Source organism: Anopheles darlingi, chromosome 2 (genome assembly GCF_943734745.1).
Source record: "Anopheles darlingi chromosome 2, idAnoDarlMG_H_01, whole genome shotgun sequence".
Taxonomy (NCBI): domain Eukaryota; kingdom Metazoa; phylum Arthropoda; class Insecta; order Diptera; family Culicidae; genus Anopheles; species Anopheles darlingi.
In genome coordinates this window covers 90,766,902-90,794,401 of record NC_064874.1, presented here as the reverse complement: position 1 = coordinate 90,794,401, position 27,500 = coordinate 90,766,902, and the positions used below count along the sequence as shown (strand labels likewise).

Below are 27,500 nucleotides of genomic sequence, written 5' to 3'. Positions count from 1 at the left end.
TTCGATTACGGTTAAGTATGTTAGCGACCAGCCATTCCTGATAATGTGGCCCCAATGTGGACCAATGCTGCTTAAGTTGATGCTTACGATTGATTACGGTTAACTAACAACTTTAAATGTCAAATATTATCGCTTTCAAGGTAACATTCGGATGACAGTACTCAATCAGTCTACTTGATGAATGAGATGTATATGGTTCTAATCGATGGCTTTCATCCACATTGAAGCAGAGCAAAGGACATCCCAATGGGCTCGATTAGGAATGCGCGGCTCAATTTGCATTTCCTAGAACGCCAGTATGACCCGAAGAGTGGAAGTGTATGGCGTAAACAACACGATACTTGATTCCTTGGAGCAAGGGTACATCTTTTCAAAAAGAAAACTACAGACACGTTCAATGGGAAAGGGGAATGAGCAGAAATTGAAATGAAATTGCGCTTCGCATAAGGTTGATGATGGCTAAACATAACACACGTCACATTTTTGGGACTAAAAACATTGGAGGCATAAATAAATATCCTGAAAAAAATATCCTCATAAAAATCCTGAATCCTGAAATCCTGAAGGTAGCAAAAAAAAAAAAACAATGAGCTGAATGAGCGTAAATTTTTGAGATAATTTTTAAGTGTCAGCAAGCATCAGCAAAGAGCAAAGTACATCGTTCTGTAGCAAAGGGGGAGCGATTGATTTCAAACGATTGGGATAAGGTCCTCATCCTCGATTCAGCGAGCGAGCAAAAACAAATTAAGAAAGAAGAAATAACCGAAAGCATTCAATACACACTGTAAACTTGAGAGCGCTAATACAGTTAAAACAATGTACTCACCGATATAGCTCAGCAGCACTGGTAAGAACACGAGCCCGTGGGCCGCTCCGTATAGAACAATTCCCAGGTACATCCGGAAGTAGAACACCTGGAAGATTTGGCTGTGGGCGAACCCGAGGACAAGGATACCGCCAAACTTTGTCAGCGTTATGCCAGAGAACACCGAGCTGCCCATCTTCGTGAGCGCATCCGCTGCTCGCTTTTCGCGCGTTTCCTCCACCGACATCGCAAAACTGTGTACGAGATGCGAACAAAACTCGACGCTTATGCCCACGGCCATCACCAGGTTGACCAGTGACACGGCATTGAGCGAGATGCTCCAGTGGTACATCAGCCCGCCGATATTAATTACGATCATCGTGATCGTGATGACGACCACCAGCGACGAGTGGATATCGAAACCCATCAGCAGGAACGTCACTATGAAGATCGCCAGAACGGAAATGCCCATGCTCTTCAGTGTGTCTGGCCACATCGTAAGGTATTGCTCGTAGAACACGTAAAACACCGAGTAAGGAAACACTTCGATCTGCTGAATATCTGCCTCATCTCGACTCATCTGTAACCGCAGGCTGGCGTGGATGGTACTCGTAATGTTGGCAGAAATCTTACGGGCCGAACGCAACGCTTCATAGTAATCGGAAGACGTCTTTAGTATGGTGTGATACGCCATGAAATACGAAGCACCGACGTCATTGTATTGTGGTAAATTAGGATCCGGCCGATACTTGACACCGCTTCCGTACGCTGCATGACCTGCCTTGGCGCACGCTTCATCCGGGTTATCCGCGAGGAAAAAGGAAACGTAGCGCCGGAAGCTAGTCGCATTCGGGCGCTTGAGAGAAGTCAATCCTATATCACAAGCTGAACAGCCAGTATCTGTTTAATGGAAAGATAAATTGAAAATCAATAAGAAACTCCCTGTGGCCATAGGCAATGTAAGATCCGTATTTATACGTACTTTGATGGGGGCAGAAGCTTCCATTTCTATTTTGTTTACAACAGCTCGGTGCAACGGAAAAATCGATGTAATCATCTAGCCAGGACGAAGGCGGGCGCGCTAGATACGTGGATTGTGGCTGCTTGCTCGCAATGTACAGCTGTGTCGACAAACTGTCCAGGTTACAGTTCTGTCCACCGCATATAAGATTCTGATCGTGCAGCATCGAGTAGTTCAATCCGTTCTTCACGACAAAATAAACTGGAGGACCGATGCTCAAATACTGTTGCAGGTAGCGGAAGTACTTCAGCACGAAACTATCACCCGGCATCGACAGCTCCTGGTCGAGACCGATGTCAATGTGTGGTGCAACGGCAATGCTTGAGCAAAGCCACCCGAAGAAACCGATCATCACCGCCACTCGGACCGATTTGCGCATTACAAACGGCACGTATATACTCTTGAAGAACTTATACAGTAGTCCCTCGCTTAGGTTGCCCGGCATGTCCTTCTTAGAACCACGCAGGAAGCATAGCACATCCAAGCGATTGTCCGCCTGGCGGATTGTATCCAGAGCCAGAAGGCTGACGAAGCACGTGATCTGCAGGAAGAAGTCGATCAGCAATGCCATACCGGCGTAAAGGGCGAATGCACGAACAGCCGGCATGTCGGAGAGTCCACCGAGGAAGAAGCAGCAGCTTTCGCTCACCGATGTAAGCAAAATGGAGGGTCCAACACGGCCCAGAATGCGTCCAATATGTTCGGCATGCGTTTCGGTGGGCTTCTTCGTATCACGCTGGTGCGTTTGCACCAGAATGAAAATGTTATCAACACCGACGGCCAGCACGAGGAATGGAATCACCTCCACAATGATAAGCGTCGCAGGTACACCGATGTAACCGAAGAAACCAACCGAGCAAACGACGGAGGCGAGCACAATGGCTACACCACCGAGGCCAAGTGTCACCTTCGAGTCGATCATAGCACGGCTCCATTGGTTAACGTGTCCCAGTGAAATGGCAATGTAGGCGAACATGATGATGTACGACACCAGAATGGTTGACACATCGGACTGGGACTCCCGTGCCAGCTCGTCTTCGATGGAGCGTTCCGACGTAAACGCAATGCTCATGTTTGGTCGAGTCCAGTTCTTCATAAACGCCACATACTCCGTTTCCCAAGCTAACGCTGATCGTAGCTTCTGTTTATCGTGATAGTTACGCACCAGGAAGGTCAGTATGACGGCGCTGGCTTCGGTATATTTGGCCTTTTCGTCCGCTGTTTTCGGTTGCGGTATGCCACCCAGTGCAATCGCCGGATCTATCGGACCCCCGTAAGGTGCGAGACAGTCCGGGTGGTAGTAGTTTCCGAAGCATTTCACCATCCGGTCGAGGTAGTTCACTTTGAAACCTTGAGGATCTTCTTCTTCCTCATCGAACGTTTCTAAATCGTCCGAAAAGTAGCCCCAAAGGGACTGTACCACACAGTCTTCCGTCTTCACTGGTCCCGTAAGATTTGAGCTCAACGGTGCGAAACATATGTCCTTCAACGCGATCGTCTCGTTACTGTTCCCTTCCGCCGATGCCTGAATCATTTTGATTGCCTGCTGCAAATCAAACACGTCCAGTAGAAATTGCCGATTGAATACTGGCCCAAACTCGATCAACCCGTTCGAGGTGTTGTGCATCACGTTGCTCATGTTCTCTGCCTTAATAATTATTTGCTCGATACGATAGAAGGGTTCAAAGTTGGAGTCAAAATATTCACGCTCGACGCGCGACCGTGAGTATGGCGATGCCCACAGCTCGACCGGGTTTGTCGTGACACGCAGAAAATGTATTCCCATTCCCATAGTAACGATGAACACGAATCCTGCAACGGTTAGAAAGAAAAGTTTCGTTTAGTTTGCTTTCACATTGCATTATCCAAGGAAACACATCCCATTTTCCTACCTCCAAGGAGCACCAGCCAAGGATGCTTCGCACAGGTTGTACCCCAGACGGTGAAGAAGTGTTCCAACGCCACTTCCGTCTTTGCGCCTAGCAGCTCAAAGTAGCCTGATTCGTTGTCATCTAATTCCGCGCCTTCTGGTCCCGATGGATGGGGCCGCAGCTCTTGCTCGCCATCCCAGGTAGCACCTAGAACACGACCAAAAAGAAAGTGACTTAGCAACTCTGATCATTATACCTCCCGGAAACATACAATAGCAGTTTATACGACAAAACAAACAGTCGACAGTCCTAGTAGGACTCTGGTATATACATGCTTACGTATGAATCGCTTTGTATATTAACCAATGTATATGTGTGTGCTTGTATGTCATAATGTGTGTGTTTGAGAACAGCAGAGATAGGACGAAGGGTTGTGAATGATAAAAGAGAAGTAGACGAACATAGAGCGAGAAGGAGAGGAGGAAAATAGTGCTCTAGTCAAGACGTTAGCAGACAGAGGTTGGTTAAGTAGGTAAGTGCGTTTCATGGTTTCTTAACGTGAGTCACACTAGGCCACACAAGTGATGATCAGTGAACAGAGCGCCTAAAGTGCAAATTAAGTGTGATTCGAATGGAATGAGTGTGATCATGATTGTGATTTGTAGCATTAAATGGTATGAACAATCAACCAAAAGAATGAAAATGACAAATGGTAATGGTGACGAAGATGAGGGGGTCATATGGCAAGAACGATCGCGATGAAAATATTAAAAAGCACACACACATATACACATTTAATTACAGTTAAAGTTTAACGTGATGCTATATGAATGTAGTTTGCCGTTAAGATGGGATGGTAATAATCGTGGAGTAAGTGATGGTGATGCTGTTATGACAACGAAAGCAACAAAAAAAAAAACAAAAAATCCAAACAAACCCTCCGGAAACCTACTCGATCGCTTCGATTGTAGCGGTGAGTCTTCCCGATCCGTGCCCAGATCGCCACTGTTAGAGAGCCCACCGGCCAACCTGCGGCCCACGTGAGACCGCAGGTCTGATGGCAGCGTGTCACCACCATCTACCAATAGTTCTACACCGTACCGCCAGGGACGTCAGAGTTGTGGTTCGTTGATCGTGTCCGATCGTAGTTGTTGAGCAGGCGAGTTTTGTTGTATGTATATTGTTGTGTTTTGTTTGGTGTAATGCCGATTCCGTCGTAGTAACATTGATTTAATGGTGGTATTATGATAAAAATCCATCACATCGATCAGAAGGAACGACGAAGTTATATTGTTGTTGTTGATATTTGGGAGAAAGACGGAGCGAGAGGGGAATGTGTGTGGTTTTGTGTGTTTGTTTGTGAACGTGAGCCATTTCCAACGAATTATCGTTTTAGCAAAACCGAGGAAAAAGAAATGGAAGAAGAAACAAAAGAAAAAAACATGATGCAATCAATCAATCGATGTTTGTTAATGCTGTTAGTTAAATCAAGGAGCGCACGCAGGTGATTCCCTGTTGTTCTATCATTTACCCTCTTGGCCTAGCTCTTAGCTTCTTAGTTTTGCTTCCGTTTTCCCAACCGCACCATATTAGTCACATTTGATTCGGAAGTTAAAGCGTTTACAATTTCGATTCAACCCGATTACTCATGGGTGGTAGGATTATGGTTAAATCGTACGATACTCGTGAAGGATATAAAAATAACTTATTCCTTCCATCCGAAGGAGTCGCCCATTCGAGGCAAATGACAAAATTCATTCCAATTATCATCAGACGAGGAGGAGGTGGTAAATGGACTGTTCCGGCAGTCATTATCTTCCTTCGCCTATCGATTACGAAGGCTATTCTCATTTCGGGTGCGGCGGCGACCGCAGTAGCAGCAACAGCCTGACATTTACACGCTACGCATCGAAAGCATCATTGCTCTGTCGCATTACAACGATGAGCATCGTCGTGAACTTTGTAGGCACCGGAAGCACCGGAAGGGCTTATCAATGTTTCATCGATCGTCTGATTCATTACAATTTTTAATGATGTGTCGTGTAGACGAAGAAAACCCGTGTATTATGCATAATGGAACAAACTGACGGAGAATGGCTGTGCTTGCTGATACATTTAAATATATCAATTCGGTATGATAAACCAAACCAATCGCAAACAGATTTGACCTTCCGAATCATTTCGCAACACCACCTATTTGCAAATAAAGGAGAGGTGATTCAACTCATGCATTCATTTCAGAGGAAGAAAGCGTTTAGAATATTCCCCAATTCTATTCAATGTTGGGTCCACTGAGTTGAGCCAGTGAGCGTGTTACATTTACGATTAGGATATTGTGCAGCTGGGAAGCCCTGCCATTTTTAAACGGATCCCACATAACTAACGCAATCTGTTTGCAAAAAGCGGTGCTTTGAAAATCCGAAAAGGAACTGCATTAGTGTTTTTGCCAAAACCTAACACTATCGAGATAAAGAGAGATAGGAAGTGTAGAGTTAAGAGCATACTTGTTAGAACAATACTTACTTGCTCCACTGCTACCGCTGCTGTTGCTCGAATGACAGAAACAGGCACCGATCAGGAACAACCCACTACAGACGACAAACACGACGAACATCACCACCGCGTATCCGTCAAGATTGTAGATGACGAACGGTTGTGGTGGAGCCGGTGCTGGCGGAGGTTTCGGACAAGATCGCTCACAGTCCACGCAGGAACACGCTGGTGTGTTTTTCTATGGATAGCCGAGGAAACGGTGAGTATATGAAACATCAACGAGTGTTTGAGTAACTTACATCCAACTTCTCGTAGCACGGGACAATGCGCGGATCCAATGGAAGAAATCCGTCCACGGTTTCATTTGGCGACCCGTGTGCAATGTAGCTGATCTGGAAGGGCACATACACGTTGTTCGCGGCATCGCCCATGTAAAAGAACCATTTCGATGCGCTACAACGGGATGCACCCCATTCACCGCACATCATGTCTAGCGCCAGCTGACCCGTTGAAGGTACCGACACCTGGTTGCAGGATTCGAATGTTCCGTTCATGTACTGGCCAGTGATATGGATATCGATTTGTGTGATGTATTCCTTCGGTGGCGCGACCGTAGTGGCACTATTAACGTCATCCTCTTTTGGATCTACCTCCTCGGTCGCGATCACTTTCATGAAGTTCGACTGCTTAGTGCTACAGGTGAAGTCGCACATATGCCGCACCAAGTTGGCCATGCAGGACGGACACCGCGCGAGAAAGTTAGCTGCTAGGGCCACATTCTTGTTCAACACCTCGACCTGTTGATCAACAAAAAAGTATTATAGTAAAAAAGTAGAACAAAACTGAATTAACATGAACGCATCTAAAATATGCTAGATCTTGTATGAGGATCCCGGGAGCAACGGGAGAACTGTTTATGAAACAGATTTCATTAAATCCGCGTAAACGCTAAGCCATTAGAAATCCATCAGAGTACATACATTCTACCTCAAACGCACCGAAAGAGATAGTATATCCCGGATATGTTAAAAATAGTTTATTGCCGCAAAGCTGCTCGCTTGCGATAGGAAGAAGAAATAAATACTAGCCAACCTTGCATACAGCAACGTTTATTCGGAACGAACCTAACTCATGGCTAACCAAAACGGGTGGCTCTGTTTACATCAAAGCCTCAATTTCAAGATGGCCTGTCAAGTCCGTCTCGCTCGATCGTGCAGTGCATATTCGCACGAGCTAATCGATTAACCTTCGACCGTGTCAATGCACCTACTAGACCATTAGCCTTTAGATCATGCAGATCCGTTGTCCCATCTATCTGGTGGCTAGCAGAAAAACAACCTGTTTCCTTTACCGAGGAAGAAGCCTCTTTCCGCTACCAAGTTGCATTGTGTAGCTGGCTGACCTTCACCACGCAAATCTAAATCCTACTAAAACAACTAATCGCCCGCCAACTTTACGATCTTTTTGGCGCACCGATGTGTCATGCGTCAATGTTCTTAGCGAGAGATAGTGACCGGCAAAACAGAGCTTCATCTAGCGCCGAGTGGTTCGGCTGCTCAAAACCGGAATAAGCATGGTTGTTACGCAAAACTGCGCGAGAACGTGGGACGCTGCGCAGAATAGTGCGCCATTCTAATGGCGTATAGAGAGGCGTTAGCTACGCATCAAGAAACAACCGGCACGCTTGCCCGAGATGGCTAGGAGGAAGCCAGTGGCGTGACTTCGTCACTGCCAAGGTCAACCTCTGACCGCTGATCTCACTCTGTGCCTCTACTAGCATCACCGATATGCCCGTAGGGCGAGAGACACGAGCATGTGTTTATGCGGAATTTACGGAAAATATTCGTAGGAAAAATAGAAAACGCAAACAACTCCCAGCATATCTATCAATAAAGAATCTGAAACTAAGGCCTACCTGTTCCGAATCACAGCACGTGTTCACGTTGTTACTGCTATCCTCTACCAGCAGATGGGAACACCAGACGCTGAGGAGCTCTTTCGTCTTGCTGTCGACTGGTTTGGCCGTTCCATTATACGGGCAATACTGTGATCGCCCTAGTGCATCCTTGTTACAGATACCGTACCACACACACTGACCGCTTCCATCGTCCGATGATTGTGCCTGGATCTGTAAAAGAAAGCAAAGAAACAAAAGCGTCAGTTCAACATCAGAACATTATCTTTTCGTCACACTAGCCGGCAACTACCAACGTACAACATATGGTTCGATCAAGAAAAGCAATGGACTTTGTTTTCATTTCCCAGTATCACGGGGCAGTAGGGTGATGGCCGTTCATTTGACTCAAACCATCACATCATGGCTAAGCTCAGCGGTGCGTAGTTAACCGTATCTCGGTGTCATTTCACTGTACGGTGGCATGAGTGCCAATTTTCAATGTCACGACGAAAATTACCGAAAATAATTTGAACGACCAACACATTTGTAAATTGTCATTTGTGCAATCGAGACGCGCACGTGTCGACTGTTGTGAGAGTCATCGAAAGGTTATTTAGGTTTAGAATACAAGCCAATGAACTATCAAGTGACGACTACACTCTAGAGGCGACCAACTGAAATGGCAATTATGTATCCGTCTACATTCCGTTAGGATAGGTGTATTGTTTATATTGATCGCAGTAGCAGGTGGCATAATAATACCATATAGTCGAAGTAGTCCGGAATCTAATAATAACCAAGTGTAGCGTTGTACACCCTGGGCACAGCTTATGACATAACTCGGGAAACTTTGCTACAAATATAGAACGACTATGCAACAACTGCTTTAGAACAGGCCAAGCGAATCGAATGGGACATAGTCTTAATCAACGCAAAACTATGATCGGATGGAAATTTCCTACCAACAGACCATCCCTTATCCCACGAAGTACAGTCACTAGCATCCAACGTAATATTTTCTCACCCCTGAAATCGCGAATCACCCTTGAAACCAGTTACTACCGCCAACCGTGCGCTGTTTCACGTTCCGTCGGCTAGTACTGATTAGCATCGAACTCAATTAACCCCTGGGAGTCTGCCCATCGCGCGCCTGGAGAAGTGATAAAATCAGCATACCGCCAGTAGCCGGAAGAAATATGTAAGGCTAGCGCTCTAGACAGTCGCGCTTCAGATGTTGTTATACCGTTTTCACCGATCTTTTCAATTGCTGCTACCCAATAGGACTACAAAATCTCTGTTTCCTTGACCAGTAGTAGCTAACGCAGAGGGCAGAGCACACTTCTGTGAGATCCAGATCGGCCAGTTGCAGTATGTCGGTGCCGAACGATTCTTAATTCAATTAAACAAGTCACACTACAATCAAACTGCAGTAGAATGCTGTGGTGAATGCAATCGGATGTCTTAGTGTCTCCTCCTCAATACACAGTAAGAAAATGACACAAGACGACGGTAAAGATTCTCACAGAGTTCGGAACTTGTTCGAGAGAAAGGGCATTCATCAAACAACCCACAGCGATCACTATGGCACAGAATGAGGGCACATCGTGTGGATGCTGTTGAATACGTTTGACAGCCGCCGAGCGAAGAAGCAGGACCCGCGGGTTGAATTATTTGTCTAATTGAATCAACGTTAGCACAGTCAATTGGGCAAATACTGGTACACAGTGACTGCCTGCGTTGGTTCCGCCCTGGCGTGTCTTCTAGGTCAATGTAGCCGCCAATTTATTATACGAAGTGATCTGTCTACATGCCACCAATGTGAAACAATGTTTCTCACACCTCATGATGAGAAAGAAAAGAGCCGCCCATAGAATGTACTAGTAAGGTAACAGCAACACTAAAGAATGGAGCAAATTGCTTGAAGAAATGAATTATTCGCGTGACACGTAGACGCCACGTCTTCACGTGCGAAACGCGAGATGGCGCGAGAGACCTTTACAGACACAGGCTGGCATCTGGTCGGTTAAGATTGCTGTTTTCAATTCCCTACCAAACAAACCATAACATCTCCCCGATTGTTTTTGATGCGGTGCAGAAGTTGTTGCGTAAAAATATCGCAACTTATTTTTACTTCTTGGTCCACGATCGCACGCCGGCGCGGCCAGGCTGCGTCACAGGCGCCTTGAACACCGTCAATGGTGGCAATCGGAAGGATTGGCATCAGCAGATCAACATTTCAGAATGTCAGCCAGGTGCAATCGGTTATTGCTGTTGGCGCGGTTCGAACTAGTTGAAACATACACCATATGGGCTACTGACACCAGTACCTGGCAGCAACTTAAACTCATGTGTCTTTTCTAGTATTACATTGTGAAAACAGATAGACACGTGTATCCTCTGTGGTTGGCAACGTGCTTAAGGCTATGGATTCATTGTGTTGCAACTTCGTTTCACACGCAATCGTAGGAAAGGTGATAATTATTGCCCCGGCACCAAATGCTTCTCACAAAACCAAATGGAATAAAAATCTATTCTCTCTAAACACATCGAGCAAAACATATCGATGGTTTTTCAAAGTAAGTGTTTATTTAAACAGACGCCGCGAATAATAGAAATGTTCAAAAAAACAACAACGTACCCATGAAGTATCGCAGATAGTCAGACAACATCATTCCCGTCTTAGTTTGATTGATGGATGGTTACTGTGATTGTTGGTAACCAATCTATCCAGCCATTGCCACACGTCGATTCAAAATATCAGCAGCCCACGATAACTCTAATCGGCACACGCGCCAAATAACTCCGAAGAGACTATTCTGTGGTTAACGGGCAATGGCAACAGGCAAAGTCATCGCGGCTGCCATTAGCCCAACAAGTCTTCATCACCCTAAAACCCGTTTTCACCTACATTCCATACCTTTTGAGACAGAGGCTCAAAGGCTACCCACACAGGTCAGGCTGAGTACTGCTGAGTAATGTTGTGCCTTTAGCAGTAGACAAGGCAACTGATGCCGATGGATTACTCACACCTGGTCGTACGACACACCTGCTAGATGTTGTGGCTGTAGTTTATTGCGAGCGAAACGGGTTGCTTATCTGGTGTGTCATCGACAGTATCATTAGATAAGTGAAATAGTGTTCAATTGTCGACTAGCTTAACTGTAGCGCTATAAACTTTCTGCTAATCCGCATCAAAACCACATCAAAACAACAATCCGCCCAACGTTAACTTCCTTAAACTACAGGTCGGACACTGAAGGGCACACGCGATTTGCACTTGAATTAGTAAAGCTTCTAGAAGTTTTGCGGTATTCATACGATACCATCTTGTCCCACAAACGACGCACAAACCGGACGTCCTTGAACGTTCAATTGCGCTCGGCTGCCAGGGGATTGGCGGTGTCGGTGACGATCCCAGATGATGAGATGGATATTGCAAATATGATTCAGACCATTGGCACTTCCGCTGAGGAAAGATTTTTTAAGAAGCTTTGAAGCGAAACAAAAAATCAAGTTCTTACTGTCTTAAAAACAACGAAAGTGATCCTCCCAATCATCATCTTCTTTCTATGCGATTGTTTGAACAGGATAATGAAGTTGAACACTGACACGCGAAATGCAGATATTCGATCGCAGAATTGCAAAGTTCAAGATCCCGATTGCCCTCTAAATCTCCTGAAAAACTTTGATCGTAAGTCGAGGTACAGACGAATATGCATTGCGTATGCATTGTTAACACTTTCTCGACAACACAAAATGCAAACCATTCCAGCAAAACGAGAACACTCCGGACGGCATTACATTACATCCAGCATCATACATCAAGTTGGGCAATTTTCCATACGATTAGTAAACGGGGAAGCATCCCGTTACAATCAATATGTGCATAAGTTGTGTTTTTTTTTTGCCGCACTTCAATTGTCATTGCCCGCCAACTAACCAGAATTTGCATGAAGTATTCCAACAGCACCTTTCAATGCATGAACAAATTGGAATTCAGTGAATAAGACGACCGGAACATTATAACTATGCCCTGGTAGCTACGCTACCGTTCACTACGCAATAATACAGGACATCTACGCTCTCCTTGAACTTTTGCTCCCATTTACTCCATTGGCAATGATCCAGAGTTCCAGAGTCGCGCGTCAGCGTCTAGGCACGCAACGCAAGTACTGTCAAGTGCTGTGACCGAGGAAATTTGGAGCACGCACATTCGTGACCTCTCGCGCGGGATAGTTTTTCTCCTGGAAATTCCATTGTAAAATCTGTTTATTTAGGTCGAGGATAACGCCCCATTCCGCCAATTGGAGCACAGCGGCTCCGCTTCGCAACACTCTGCCTGTAGTAATGGGACCAACTAAACTAAGGAAAGGATACTAATGCAATTTACGGTTCCCTGCTATCAACACCGTCGAGCTGCAGGATCATGTATTCTGCATTATGCATGTAAATGCATACTACTTCAATATTCTAAAGTGCACTAATGACTTGAAACATGATCGCCGTTGTGTTCGCTGGACATGCACCTCTGAGGGCTGATGACTGAACGGGTTCTGAGTAATTCAACGCAACCTTCGCAGACCTGACCCTGGCACACAAGCCACACAGCAGTTCACGGCCAAATACTGTTGGGATGAGGACGTGTCGCGTAGGCTCGTATGGTCAAAGCGTATGTAGAGAATATTATACTTCGTTTGCATGACCGAAATGTTTAGCACGCTTTCAGTGACTTCACATCCCTATCAAATCAGTCACGATAACCCGACTTTCTTCGGTAGCCTAAGGCGACTGAAAAGAATAATCAATAAACTCAATTCCTCAACCCACAGCAAACTTCCAAAACTGAGCATCCGGCGCTATAAGTCGGAAAGACACCTCAGGTTATGAAGGACACATGAAGAAGCCTTACCTAGAGTTTTAGGTCCCTGAACTTTGGGAACCTTAAGGTAACACGTGTTGTCAGAAGCCTATTGCCGAGAACAGTAAACACGCAGCATAATGTCACGTGATCCAGAATAAGCGGAATAGGCTCCTGTGTGGCATTATACAGTCACGCAGTCCGCATTATTCACTGTTAACCGTGTTTCATATTGCCTCAACTGATTGTTATGCTTTTAATTGAAAATTGGTTTTTTTTAACCGCAATATTAGACATTCTTTGGCTGTGTTGAAGTATCATACGATTGCCATCCTCAAACTCACCACATCATCAATAAGCTTATCAGCATTATACACCACGCTGATTATGCTGAATTTGCTCTCGCCAGGCTAGTGACTCATCAGCCAGACGTTGAACCCCTCATCAAATCACACTTTCAGTGGATTCGTTGATGATAAGAGAACGGAAATAGCCAGCAGCAGCATTCCGCATTCGGCTCATCGCATCGTGATCTTGAAAAGCCGACACGCGTGGTTTGTGATCCAAAGATGCATCTTTAAACGCGATCTTCTAGAAGGAAACAGAAGCATCGGCGGTCGAAGCATTCCAAGGTGTTTCGTTGGAATGATTTCGTTTCGTGGCAAACCTGTTTGACCACTTTTAATTTCAACAGCGATGGGTACGTCCTCTTACCCCACCTCCAATCGAACCCTGTAGGGAAATTCCGTATCGTAGTCTTGAAACGAGATAATAATACATAATTTAACTCCACGCTACAGCTACGAACGAAAGGGCGCAACAGACAGGGAGACCACGATAGATGTTTCGAATTCCTGCTTCTGATGAATCTGCGGGCCAGTTAAATGCGCCAATCATCAAGCGAAGCGCCTTAAGCGCACCGTCGAGAAAGTATGGTTGTGTCAAACCAACTTAAGATAGGAAACACTCTTATCGCTCGTTGCACGTGCCAAATAGCCTGCTTCGTCCCCTGGTTGACACATAGTGGTCACCCTATGACTGCTGTAACTTTCTTTGTGCATCGAAACAACCATAGCACCCGCTACATTTCCATGTCCTAGCAGCGATAATCACACTTCTTGTCGGTCAGGATGACTGTTTCGAGTAACCGCTGGCTGTTGCCGTAGACAATTTGCGTCTTCAAACAGCTAGGCGACAACGTCAACAGTGCGTGATAACGGGCGCTGTGTGCTGTGAGCGAACCCCCCAAACGACTTGCTGGGAAACACTGCCACGTTCAAGATGTTTATGAGTAGGTTATTGGATCAACTGTCTACGCTCCGGAGCGCGACTCGTTTGATGCGGTGGCGTGATACGGTGTGTAAACTCACTAATAGTAAAAAAAAAAAATAACATTCGCTACAAAGGAATAGCAATCGTAGAATCAAGACGGCGCAGTGTTGGTTACCAAGATATGAATCTATTTAATGGCCGCTGTAGAATATTCACCAAAAATCATCCACTAATCGAGTAGCCCTAGCTGTGGTTTTGTTGATTCTACGTCACAAAATGATTGTTTTTCCTTTAAGTTGTACCGCATAACGGTGAGTGTTTATGCGAAGCATCACCGCGTGCTGTAGACCTGTCCTCAGCATTGCTTGTTCGCACTGTGCTACTACTGCTCGTTTAACAAATAGCGGACGACGCCAACAGAAGCTAAATGCATAACATGCCAAACAAAGCAGTTGATTGACTAAAGTTGCCTTTAGTCAGCAGCAGTCAGAGAACGATCTTGGCAAAGATCGCAAAAAACTGGTTTGCTACTTTTGATTTTACTTTTTCCGACATTATCTTCGTCGTTAACAACTGTCAGAGCGCTCAAGGGGAGCAGGAAAAGGCCATGAAGAGAGCGAATAGAAAACTGGCCAAAACATGGACACATCCCCAAGGTGACGTCCGTTTGCCATTTTTCGACTTCATTCCGAATGCGCTTCTTCCTTTACCCTCGCGCACTGGTCGCGTATGTTGCGCATCTATTTAAAGCCATTCCAAAAATAGTATTATTTCAATCTGGCAGTGGAAATTGTTTTTCATGTTTTTCCTTTGCCATATTCAAAATTAATATAATGGGCCATATAATCTACTCAAGTTAATAATTAAATAATACGCATAATCCAGTACAAATATCCTTCATCTCTTTTAAACAAATGAAGAGCAAAGTACGCATCATTGTATGACTTGGTGGCTTGCATTAATCTTTGTTGCAATTCCAAGTAACTCTCCATATAAAGTACAAGTAGGCTATACTAACCGTACAGCTCACACCCCATTTACTTCGCTGACAATTGCTGGTTGCATTTTCGAGAGACAGATGTCATCTTTCGAACCTCCCTCCTTTGTCTAGCGACAAGGCTTTCACCGCATGGAGCACGTATTCTTCCACCCGAACCCACACGTTGAAGGTGAGGCAGACATTAAAGGAACAAACATTAATTCCGCATCCAGCGAACAGGAGTGCTATGACGTCATCAAGGCGACTGTCAGGTGACCTTCCGGGGAGCGTACACACCCCTGTGCCCTTACAAACACACACACACACGTATACACGATATTGCACACCATTCGTCGCGACTGAAAATGCGATTTTCCGCCCATGAGAGGTTAGGAAACGGTAATCCCTCTACAATTGCCTCCCGCTACAACCCCCCTAAAAACAAGGAGCTACCGAATGCGCAGTCGCTAACGAAGGATTTGCAACGTGTTCGTACGGCGTAGTTCCACCATCCAAGGACTGTGAGGCGACCTCTCGCCGGATGGAGCAGCCACGTGTTGGTGTGTTGTCGTGCATCCTTGCTCCTTTAACGCACACATTGTAAACGACACAATACCGGGACGGTTTTCATCAGCTGTCTCCCCGTTGCACTCGTTTGCCGGAAAGCCAGAACCACTGTTCTAACCATCATTTCAGGCACGTTACAACGTGACTTGCATTCACCTGCAGATCCAACAACGGACCATTAGGTAGTAGACGGACCAAGTAGAGAAAATGTCAAAACCATAGGCACCTCGCCGGACAAGCGCGATCCTCGTGACATCCACAGTCAGTCAGATTTTGAAAAAGAAATGCTTTTGAAACTTTTTCCGGATACGTCGGTCAAAACAGTTTCCCGCACAGTTCCAGAAATAGCATTAATGATTCAACGACTAATGAATCATTTCGTTCAATCGAACAGCAAGAAGTCGTTATTGGGAACAGTAAACTGAAATGAGTCACAACGAAGGGCATTTGATACCAGTAAAGAAAGCTAGAATAGAATGGCACTCCATGGAGTGATGGCATCGAAGTAAGCTGCTCCGCAGTGCACCCCGCAATTTCGCAGCAACCTATGATTCGCGACGTACATTTCAGACGGAGAAAACAACTATCGTCAGGGCTTTTAGAATGTATCTTGGAGGATCTTTTTACGAAAGCAAAAAAGAAAGCCTTTTTCCCTTTAACCAATCTCTCTGCTCCTCCCTCTCTCTCTCTCTCTCTCTTACCAATACATTTCATCGTTCCAGATCGAACGATCGATGATGATGGGGACGGTGTTGCACGAAATCCACACTTTCACCTAGCGTTTGGTGGGAGAAGTGAGTGAAATTTTCACACTCCAACGCCTGCATGTATCGGTTGGTTAGCGAAAAGAGAGGCTTCCACCAGGAGGAGTTCGTTGCTGGATTGTTCCACTTGCATGCGAAACCCCCGGTGAGGCCACAATGCATCGAACATACCGATGCTGAGCTTAGTGTTGTTATCATAGCACATAGGTAAGCCGGCCGATGTTTACATTGACCGGCAAGGTTACTCCGATGAGAGCACGTCCACCGAAACCGGGTGAATGTAAGACCCCACTACAACCGTCCCGCCCCCAAGCGGCCGACATCCGGCGATACCACATCCATCCTAATCCTCATTTGGAACTAACCTTCGGAGCAACGATTTATGGAATGTGTGACCAACACACCCGTCTTGTTGTTGTTGTTGTTGCGAAGGAAACGAAGAGCCAAAACGAAAACCAAAAGCTCACGTACCGCAACGCAAGACCTCAATACGCGCCTCTGCACAGGCCACACTCCATACGCGGCGCTGCGCAACAATATGGCCTTCGAGAGTAGAAGGAGGAGAAGGAGATTGATTTACTTCATAGTGATGCCATGTTCATACCTGACCACCACACACATCAACGGCGTAGAGATCATGGTTCATCACTTTTCTGTGTGTTGTCGTGTGAGTGTCCATGGACGACTCGCGGCCACTTCGCGGTTGACATAATTAATTTCCAAGAGCTCCCCGCGGTGCCGTTTAATGACCAACAGAAAGAGAACAGAGCCAGAAGATCCAATTTTGTGTCTCAACCGTGCTGCTGGACTAATTGCATTTGCATTCTGTCTAACCTCATCCCACCGGACGGATCGGATTTGGTGGCACCGGTGGAATCCAATTACAGGACAAGAGTACACCTCCGTCTCTATGAAACGTGCCCAGACATGTGACCAGATCGATGAATACCAATGCCACACGGAAGGGAATGTTCTCGAACTCTGTCTCGAACGGTCCATCCTCGTTGCATAAACTTCAACTATGGTCACTATCATTAGCAACTAATGGCCAGGAGTGTCTTCTTGTAGGTTACACACCAATTAGTAGTGTCACGAAATCCTTCAGTGAGTTCCTCGCGACTGTCTGATACTGATCCTCGGTGACAGTAAACACAAACATTGCATAAGATGCCCTAATGATGTACATGGTTAGGGAGTATGAGGTGTTCCCAGTTCGTGTCTACTCAATGAGTCGATTGATGTCTCATGATTCAACGTTTGATACAAATGAAAAGCTTGATCCTCCCATGGATCATGGGAACCGAGTACCCAAGCGTTTGCTTATGTCAGAGATAAGCCATTCTAAAAATATCCTCCATCATACATCCGGAATTGGAGCGGTCAACATTGATTGTCTTATCATTACATTGGAAGATGGTGTTTGGGATTTCATTACAATCCACTGGCGACACTCGCCCTTGTCGATAGCGTAGGTGCGGCACCTTTATCCTAACTGATAAGGTCAGCACATACGTGGTTTACCATATTACCGAGCCGTGCCCGAGACAGAGAATGAGAGAGAGAAGAAGTGTTGCGTGCGTCACAAACAAATCAATTATCAAGCCAAACGTGTCATTCGGTCTAAGCCCGGTCTAATTGGACAGCGGCAGGTAAGGTAGGACGACGACGACCATCGATTGGCAATATGGTGTACCTGTTGTCTGGCCATGGTTACTAGTTCGGGCAGCTAGTGTCCGCAATGTCATGTGGACTCAGTCCACTATGCATGCAAAGCACTAACGAGCGCAACAATTGGAGCCCCCTCAAGGCAGTACTGTTTCGTGGTTGACTCATATGTTTATGGGATATTTTATTTTTGCACGCCACCCCGGTGGCCCTACTGATAACGACTTCCCAAGGTTCGACGGGCCCCTCTCGTTGCGGATTGCCTCCGTTATCAATTTTCCTAGTAGAGCAGCAGCAGAAATTTCAAAACTGATCACGTGATTTGAATCCATCGCTCGCTACGGCAGACATGTTTCAAGAAGTCAAAAAGTCAAGAAGTCGTCGAAGTCCAATCCGACAAATTGAATTAGCAGACACACACACAACCTGACCCTCCATTTGGGTCTGTTCGCACTAGACTGCCTTGTCGTCTGGGCTGGTGGACGCCAGATGTCGTCCAGGTAATTGCCTCCTATCACCATTTGGCATCGTCAAGCTGTGTCCCCGCCTGCATAAGCCACCGTCCAATGGAGCATGCAGCCGCCGTATGCAGTATGGCGTGCACGTGCTACTACCTATATGGTATTGACAAGAAACACGCGATTACGTGAGCATGGGATGGGCAGCTTAGTGCCTTGTTCTGCTTTCTCAACCACGAAGAGGACATGCGACGTGGAGGACGTCAATATCTGAAATGCAAGAATGTAGAGCAGCTACGGTGAGGTGCAATTCCGATAATGTCAGTCCACTCCACCGTAGCAAATGGCACCATTAAAAAGGGATTTTTATTGCTAAATCCATAAATCATCATCCCGCTGCTAAGGTTAATCATCGACACCATCTGATAGCAGGAAGTAAGCGGATACTTGAAATGCGATATGGGGGACGCGCGTAATGCACGTCACCATTCATATGACTACTATCGATCATACTCAGGAACGTTTGCCCATGGCCCATATAGAGCACCCGGAAGGGAGGTTTGTTATTCCACCTCGAGGTATGTCGACGGTGTCGTCGATTGAATTGTGAGTCACTAAATCGTAAGGTATTTCTTCAAAGACCAGATCGGATTTCTGGCTGTACCGTTGGTATTACGGATCCATCGAAGACTGGCATCTCTTATCAGCACCACAAAAACCTCGACCTTCAATCGATAGCGATCCCTCGTGACGAATACATGAACATTCTAATCAATACACCTGCACGTATGGATGCAGTGCAGGCGATGGACACGTTCGCTGCAATCTCTGCACGTCGCCTGGACTCATGAAAGGCGTAAATCATGCTAAATCATCGCCACCTGTCCCCTGTCGGGTGCAGGATGTTTGATCGATTTTTCCTCATTCCTGATAACGTCGTGCATGCTGGGGCGTGCACAAATGAAGAAAAGACCATGATTCGGTCATTGTTTTCGAGGAAAGCTATCGATGAGGTGGTTGTATGACGCTCGGCACAATCAGAGGAGATGATCACCGGAACCGAGACGACGGTCTGGTATCTGCCAACGATGATAAGAGAGCTGACTTCACGGTCGAGCGATGTGAAGTACTTTTATCAACAGTTGGCTAGCTGGGGCGATGTTTAAAGACCCCGTTTACTGGCCAATCATCCACCATCTCCCGGGTGCTAATCATCGATCGATCAGCGTAATGTGAAATCGATTCAGACATTTTTGGACACATGAAAGTATTTTTCGTCTCGCACCATCAAGGTGATTGGACATACGTACAACGCACGTACCTCACGGACGAGGCCGACCAGCGGGCACATTGAGGCCAACAACAGCACCATCTAGGTGTCCGTGTCGGTTGGGCGAATGATTTTCCTCTCGCGGAAACGGTGGCGACCAGCCAGTCAGCCGTGCCGTTGGAGGCCGCGCTGGAGGTGCGGTTGTGAAATATGGAAGGCACTCGAGCAAGAGAGACAGAGCGAGAGCAAGGGTTGTTGTTTTGTTGCGTGTTGTCGCGGCGCAATGGCCTCCAACGGCGGCACCTTCGAGAGCTTGCTACCGGCGGCGCGGCCAAACACACATACCACCAGCGAACCATGAACGCACACCGTTGTACGGCGCATTTTCGCGAAAAACACATTCCTCCGAGAGATCTGGAAGGTTTGTGCAAGATGCCTCGGGGCTCCAATTACCTCCCTTGCTAGAGGGCGCGTCGGAAGGTGGCTGTGACGTCAAACGGGCAGCAAACAATAGGGGAGTTGTTGGGGAATTGATGTTTGCAAACAACCACCACTAACCCGCCGTCGTGTTAGTACAAAAGTTCTTCAAAACTCATGTCCACCCAGGTGTGATTCGGCCTTTCTTCGAAGGCAAAATGCAATCATCAGCTGACGTCACAGCCGTGAATCATGAGGAGGGGCGACTTACCTGAGCGATTGCGAAGCTGGTTGCAACGAGCACCAGAAACCAGGCCGCCGATCTCGTTGGAGTTGCTGGACGGCATGTTCGACTACTGCCACGAAACATTTTCATTTTGTTCTCCTCCCGATCGCATCTACCGCAGCCGTCGAGGAAGAGGCTGCCCTTCTCGGCTTGCGTAGGTCGTCGTCGTCACGGACACCAGACACACACTTTTCTTCACACTTTTCCGTCGCAGCAGGCACACTTCACCAAACACAGGATCCACCACCTCATGCACAATCACGATAAACAGCAGATAAAATTATTTCACCGAAAAAAACTACGGGACCGCGATTGCAGGGGAAAACCCGCGGCGTCGGTCGATAATAGGAGACAACCCCACCGATGGGGGACACTCGAAGACCGAAAATCTTATCTTTCGCCCGCGGTGGTTCGGATGAAAATTTCTTTGTTGATGGCGCGCGGTATTCAGCAGCAAAAAACCCCCCGCATCGCCATTTGCAACAGCACTCGCGGTGTGTGTGTTTGCAGAGTTAGAAAATCGCCCCGGGCGGCTAAGGAGTAGTTTGAGGCACTGCGATACTAGCCCGTTGTACTATGGCGAAGGAACCGAGAAATACTACCGAACGCAAGCTTTGTGTCCGACACGTGATGGGCAAAAGTGCGGAGGAAAATTAGTAAATTTGTAATTTCTGGTTGGGCCAAGGTGTTTTGAACAGAGAGGTGGCGTCAAACGCTTTCACAGGTCGCCATTTTGAACCTTTTTGACAGTTGGGGCTGGGGAACTTTTGTGGCACTTTTCGTGAATTTAACGTTTCTGTGTAACCGTGCCACTTTTCGTGAATTCTAACTTTCACTCTACTCGTAATACCACGGAAAAACGAAAGCAGCTTCGAAAAGAGCGTTCTCAAAGTAAACGTTAGCAGGGGCATCAACTGTCAAATTCTGAAGTTTTTTCTAAAATCCGATCGGGGTTTTGTTCTACTAGAAGCCACCTCTTTAACGGCGTGCTTATACCACCTAGCTGAATAATCAAAGTTGTACTAAATCGATTTAGAAATGTTCTCTGCATCTTGTATCGGGTGTTGAATCAGGAAAATCAAATTTTTAACACTTCTGCTTTAGATGCTTTTAGAAGAATGCTAGGGAAAGTTATTTTTATCCTGAAATCAACCGCGAATCGCTTGTGCGAAATATCGATGCGTGGTCATAAACACGCTAGAAGGTTTGCTTGTTTCGTGTAGTGCAACAAACATTTTATTGCGCGACTAAAATTTTCTTGCACGGAATAATTTGCGCGGTTTAAATTCCTAAATTCAGTTAAAAATGTCGTGATTAAAGCGGCTGCAGGCCGTAATCCCACATCCATTCTATCGTGGCAATCATTTCTTAGCTGTAAGCTGATCTTTGATTGGCAAGGACGATCTCGAGGTCCTAATAGATGTCCAAAATTTAACGAAATCCTGGCTCGTTCCGACTCTGCAAAGACAAGCAGTTGTCCCCAAGCAACATCGGTCACAGACAGAAGACCTAAAATATCTCTCCAAAAATGTAGTCTGGCATGTTTCCAGCGAGGCTCTGAAAAATATACTCTTAGTAACGGCATGGCCGTGAGAACGCAAACCCTCGCATTGGTATTGATAGCGGTTTATTCGCGTTTCGGTGACCACATTACACAGTACATTGCAAAACATCTAGTGAAATTTGTCCTCTTGCGCTCCTCCCATTCGCCCTTACTGCTTCTTTTTCTTCCGCTTGCCCTTCGACTTCCGCTTCCGCTGTTTGCCGTCGTCCGACGAGCCGGAACTCCGGCGCTTACGGTGGCTCTTGGTTTTCGACTTCTTTTTCGACGATTTCTTTTTCCGCTTCTTCGCTCGTCCCTCCGACGATTCAGAGCCTGCCGACGATGAGTTGCTGTCCGAGTCCGAGTCCGAGGACGCCGAAGAGGAGTTCCGGCGTTGCTTCTTCTTTTGGACGCGACCAGAGGGCGAAGATGATCCGGTGCTAGCCGAGCGTCGCTTGGCCGGTCCGGGACGGGTATCCTTTTCTAATTGGCTAAAGGATTTCGGGGCCGATTGTTGACTCATCCGGGCCGTTGTACCGGCGGGCGGGCCTCGGTGTGGATTGGGGCGCACGGGGCTACGCGGCTCCGAGTGCTGCCGATTGCGCCCATTCCGATCCCTCGACGATGACCGCTGTCTTCTGTCACGTGAGGGGCTTCGACGTCGGTGTTGGGAGCGAGAGCGACTCCGGGAACGTCGTGCTCCGCGACGATCACGCGGTGACCGTGATCGCGAACGACGGCGAGGTGGAAGAAGGTCCTGTCGTTTGCCACCGGCAGGAGCACCTGCTCCGGCACCGCCACCACCGCCACCCCGATTCCGTGATGTTGCGGCGGCCGCTGACTTATCTTTCGGAGCATTTCGCTGAATGAAGCTGTTCGGATAGGGACGGTTTTTGTAGTCCACCTTGCCCTGATTGATCCGTATGTCTCGGCCATTCCGTTGCTCCAGATAGGCCGAGTTTCGGTTCGTCAAGTTCGCCTTCCGGCTACGATTGTTTCCCCCGGTGCGGCGTGGTGATTCGTTGCGCTTCCGTTCTCGTTCGCGATCCCGATTACGATCGCGATCCCGATCCCGATCGCGTTCCCGCTCACGATCACGTTCCCGGTCCCGCTCGCGATCCCGGTCGCGGTCCCGATCTCGGTCACGGTTGCGTACCGGTGAATGTTGACGTCGTTGCGATCTGGAACGAGAGCGACGCTTTGAGGAACGAGATCTCGAGCGAGAGCGGGAACGAGACCGAGAACGGGAACGAGATCCGGAACGAGATCCTGAAACCGAGCGTGATTTCGACCGAGAAGCGCGTGAGTGACGCGACCGGGAACGGGATACTTCACGTTCACGCTGCTTCGGAGACGCTGCCGCCTGTCGTTTGCTGCCATTGTTGTTGTTGTTGTTGCTATTGTTATGAGACTGCTTCGACCGGTTGTGATCCTTGAAGGAGCGCCGATCGGCCCCATCGGCGAATTCGATGCCGCGACCCTTTCCTCGCCACTTGATCTTCGAAACGGATTGCGAAAAGTCAACGTGAATGCGCCGATCATCGATCAGCACATTGTCCATCTTGAAGTAGGCCGTCTCGCAGGACTTTTTATCCTCGAACTCGATGAACGCGTACTGCAACGAATCGCCCGTCACCTTATCGCGGATCACTTCACAGCCAACGATCTTGCCGAAGCGGCTGAATATGATCTGCAAATCGCTGTCCGCCGTGACCGGGTTAAGCTTGCACACGAACAGCACGTTCTCGGGTGGTGCAATGTCCGCATCCGGGATGTCACCGACAATCTCCAGAATGGTGGCCCTCGCCTTCGCCTCACGCTCGGCAATCATTTCCGCAATCTCCTGCTCGGTCTTGCCGTCCAGATCGTCAATCTCTTCGTCGGCCGCGATCCGCCCACCTTGAAGGCGTTCGGCGGACGGTGACGGTGAACGACTCGGCGGCCGTAAACCACTCGGATCATCGAACGGATCGTCCAGCACGACAGTATGCGTGATGCGCACGTCCTTGAACGGTCGGTGCCGTTCGTCGCAGATCACCTCATTCAGCTTGCGTACCACCTCGTGCCCCTCCATCACCTCTCCGATGACGATATGTTGGCCATCGAGTGACGAAAGGTCCGCACCGAGGGTGAAGAAGAACTGCGAGCCAATTAGATGTTCGCCCGCACTCACCATCGACAGCAGTCCCGGCTCGGAATGCTTGATCTTCGGTACGCTCTCGCCGGTAAAGTACCGCTTGTCGCTGCCCTCAGTGAGACCCCAGACCGAGCAACCGCCGTCGCCGTTACCGGTCGGGTCACCGGTTTGGGCGATAAAGTTCTGCTGGATCGTGTGGAAGAGGTTGTAGTTGTAGAACTTCATCTTGCACAGCTTCAGGAAGTTGAGCGCGGCCTGAGGACGCTCCTTCACGAACAGGTCCACGGTGATATCGCCGATTGTGGTTTCGATGACGACCGACATCTTCGCCTCCTCTCGTAACGCACAGGCCCTAAAACAGAAGAAGCTGCACACGCACTCCGTTAATGCAATTCAGGCACGACCACGAATTGGTGCGATTTTCACAAATTCACATTTGTTTAACAACTTTTCTGGAAAAGGCGCCTTTCCGAAAAAAACACGGAAAAAGGCGCATCCATCAAAAATCCCAAAATGTCCTCCACAAGGCCGCGCTACACGAAGCGTCGAATCTAGTTGGCGGGCTTGAAATAACCCCTATGTTTACCCCTATCTCCGTTCTTTCGCGTAAATTTAGGATTCTTTTGGGGAAGGGAAAGGATTAAATACACTCAAAATTACCAAAGACTATCGATGCAAGGCGGAAAAAGAACACACGCGTTTGCCAACGGCTTTTATGCTTCGTGCGGCGCGGCCTAAAGGATTCGAAATTCGAAAATCGGTTTGTTTACCTCACCGAAACTTCGAAAAACTAAAAGCAAGAAGAAGAGCAAAAAATCCAAAAATCCAAAATCCCTGCTCGGTTTTTAGTGGAAAAGTGCGGTTTCGGTGAAAATTCCTCGTCATGGATACCCCTAGCGCGGAGACTGAGCCGGACTATCTCGAGTCGGACAAAACGCGGCTCTCGCTGGCGGAAGATTTTCCCAACTTCCGCGACTTTCAGGTAGTGAAGATGGTTCAACACTTTCGAGTGATCACGGACGGGTCGGAAGAGCGGCTGCGGCTCGGCTTTAAATGCAAAACGTGCGGCGAATGTTTCAACAAAACCATGGCCCTGTTGGGTCACATACGAGTGCACTTCGAGAAAGATCACACGTGCAGCGTGTGTGGCAAGTATTTCTTCGATCCGGCCAAACTCGCGACCCACTTCAAGTAAGTTCTAAACTCCCGCCACCGCGGAGAATGGATGGTTGTTTTCGTTTGTACCTAGCGTCGTCGTTCTCTCTTTTTTAGAGCCAAACACGCGGTGAATACGATAAAATGCCAGCTCGGGTGTGGGAAGTACGCAACGACCAATTTCAAGAGCTTGCAGGTGCACTACGAGCAGTACCACTACGTGAAGATCCGGATGCAGGAAGTTCGCAAAATGGACGAAGCCATACGAAGTGGCGGAGCGGTCATGACGGAGCTCGTCAACACGCCTCCGAAGCATCGCCGACCTATTAAAAAGACCCGTATTATTCGTAAAGTAGGTAACGAACAGGGGGAAGACTCACTGGACACTTCGGTAGTGGAACAGGAGGATGCACAAAGCGAGGAGTACGGTATGAATGCTGACGGTTTCATCGAGGAAGGAATGGTTTGTGACCAAATGCAGTGCTGTGTCTGTGGTGCAATATTTGGCAACGATCAGCAGCTGGCTCTGCACGAAAGCACTCACACCAACCCGTTCGAATGCAGTTTCTGTGAAACGGAGTTCAGTGAGCTGGAAGAAATACGCGAACACTATCATAGTAAGCATCGAACGGATAGTGGAGCCAAACAGTTTGTTATCACCAGCGTGCCGCAGCAAGAAGTCACACAGCAACCCATAATGTCACACCAAGTCATCCAAAACCATACAGTTCAGCAACAACAACCACAGCAACAACAACAGCAACAGCAGCAACAGCAGCAGCATCAACAACAGCAGCAGATACAACAGCAACAACAGCAGCAGCAGCAACAGCAACAGCAGCATCAACAGCAGCAGCAGCAACAGCAACAGCAGCATCAACAGCAGCAGCAGCAACAGCAGCAGATACAGCAGCAGCAACAACTTCAACAACAGCAACTGCATCATCAGCAACAGTTACAGTTACAGCAACAGCAACAACAACAGCAGCATATACACCCGATAACTCCAACGGCACAGTTCATATCGAACCAAAACCCGAGTGGCATGACTACGATGCTGGTGATGCAGAACGGGATGTTTATTCCTGTGCATACCATCGATAGCTCCCAACTGGCAGCGGTTAACCCCTTCCAGCAAGCCAACATCACTCAGATTGGACAAAATCCGATCACGTGGCCTATAACTGCCACACCGATCACTGCTAATCATCACCCTCAGCCACAGGCAATACTGCCCCCGGTGCATAACCAGATAGAAATAATTCCGCTTCATGGTCCTGCACCGGCACCGCAGCATGCAAGCCCCGCACTGAACACCGTCTGTATAGCACCACAGCATCTGCAGCAAGTTAGTCATCCACATACAATCGGTAATGTTATCTCTGGCGCGGCTCCGGGTAGCGGTGGTAGTTTTGTTATAAACTCGATAGCATCAATTGATCCTGCATATCTGAAACAAGTCGATCCGGCACAGCATCAGCAGCAGCAACAGCAACAGCAACAAGCGCAGCATCCACAGTTTCACACGTAGTAGCGAATCGATGAATGCTATGCTCGTAGCTAGCTCACCAGAATAGCAGAACAAAAGGTGCTTGATTGATAGGAATAAAATGCGTGAGAAACAGAACCTGCCGCGTTCGTTTTAATTATTTATTTCGCTTAAGACTGTATTGTACCTTGGCAAATAAGAGAGCTGGAGATTCAGCTAATTTCAATAATGGCAAGCGTTTTCACTGCACTCAAGCTTACCGCGCACAAAATGGCAATAGACAGATGGGAACATATGTAACTCTGTGGGAACATAAAGATGACCAGGCTACGGAGACTAGGTTTATACAAGAGATTCTATATTTTCATATGCATTGAGATTGCATTGGTTTTAATATGATGTTAAGCCAATTAATACCCTCTTCCTCGTCTCTATGGCCGGTCGGTTGCATTCTGCTGAAGAGCTTCAGTTGATTGAACGATCACCCCGATGCTCTGTTCCAGCATTCGTCGCAAGAGTAAGGAACGTTCGTACTCTGGTCGTTTAATCCTGA

The 27,500-nt window shown here is 47.5% G+C and overlaps 4 protein-coding genes across 8 annotated transcripts in view; 1 reads left to right on the top strand and 3 right to left on the bottom strand.

The window, feature by feature from the left end:
- LOC125949695 (NPC intracellular cholesterol transporter 1) overlaps window positions 1–21,285 on the bottom strand; it is a 27,490-nt gene extending 6,205 nt beyond the window's left edge. The window contains exons 1-8 of one of the 5 annotated variants that reach the window (XM_049676980.1): window positions 20,609–21,285; window positions 8,106–8,318; window positions 6,490–6,987; window positions 6,221–6,428; window positions 4,635–4,787; window positions 3,719–3,904; window positions 1,788–3,638; window positions 827–1,705 (exon numbers count right to left, since the gene is read on the bottom strand). In XM_049676980.1, coding sequence (XP_049532937.1) covers window positions 827–1,705; window positions 1,788–3,638; window positions 3,719–3,904; window positions 4,635–4,787; window positions 6,221–6,428; window positions 6,490–6,987; window positions 8,106–8,318; window positions 20,609–20,713 — 4,093 coding nt within the window. In that variant the 5' untranslated portion in view covers window positions 20,714–21,285. The remainder of the gene's footprint in view (window positions 1–826; window positions 1,706–1,787; window positions 3,639–3,718; window positions 3,905–4,634; window positions 4,788–6,220; window positions 6,429–6,489; window positions 6,988–8,105; window positions 8,319–20,608) is intronic. The other 4 variants (XM_049676981.1, XM_049676976.1, XM_049676977.1 and 1 more) reach the window with 4 other exon arrangements.
- Window positions 21,286–22,232: 947 nt separating this feature from the next.
- LOC125959102 (peptidyl-prolyl cis-trans isomerase sig-7) lies at window positions 22,233–24,819 on the bottom strand. Its single transcript, XM_049691881.1, has one exon. The coding sequence runs from the start codon at window positions 24,625–24,627 to the stop codon at window positions 22,336–22,338; it is 2,292 nt and encodes a 763-aa protein (XP_049547838.1). The 5' UTR covers window positions 24,628–24,819; the 3' UTR covers window positions 22,233–22,335.
- A 291-nt stretch (window positions 24,820–25,110) lies between these two features.
- LOC125951053 (transcription factor SPT20 homolog) lies at window positions 25,111–27,077 on the top strand. The gene is made up of 2 exons (XM_049679563.1): window positions 25,111–25,494; window positions 25,576–27,077. The coding sequence occupies exons 1-2, from the start codon at window positions 25,187–25,189 to the stop codon at window positions 26,987–26,989; spliced, it is 1,722 nt and encodes a 573-aa protein (XP_049535520.1). The 5' UTR covers window positions 25,111–25,186; the 3' UTR covers window positions 26,990–27,077.
- A 56-nt stretch (window positions 27,078–27,133) lies between these two features.
- Window positions 27,134–27,500, bottom strand: part of LOC125951436 (zinc finger protein 569-like) — a 1,862-nt gene continuing 1,495 nt past the window's right edge. The window contains exon 1 of the mRNA XM_049680280.1: window positions 27,134–27,500. This exon is cut by the window's right edge and continues 1,495 nt beyond it. Coding sequence (XP_049536237.1) covers window positions 27,379–27,500 — 122 coding nt within the window. The 3' untranslated portion in view covers window positions 27,134–27,378.

Bases quoted from the DNA above. Each gene is read 5' to 3' on its own strand.
- LOC125959102 (XM_049691881.1), bottom strand. From the start codon at position 24,627: ATGTCGGTCGTCATCGAAACCACAATCGGCGATATCACCGTGGACCTG.
- LOC125951053 (XM_049679563.1), top strand. From the start codon at position 25,187: ATGGATACCCCTAGCGCGGAGACTGAGCCGGACTATCTCGAGTCGGAC. The intron at 25,495-25,575 runs GTAAGTTCTAAA...TCTCTTTTTTAG, and splicing joins AAACTCGCGACCCACTTCAA to AGCCAAACACGCGGTGAATA.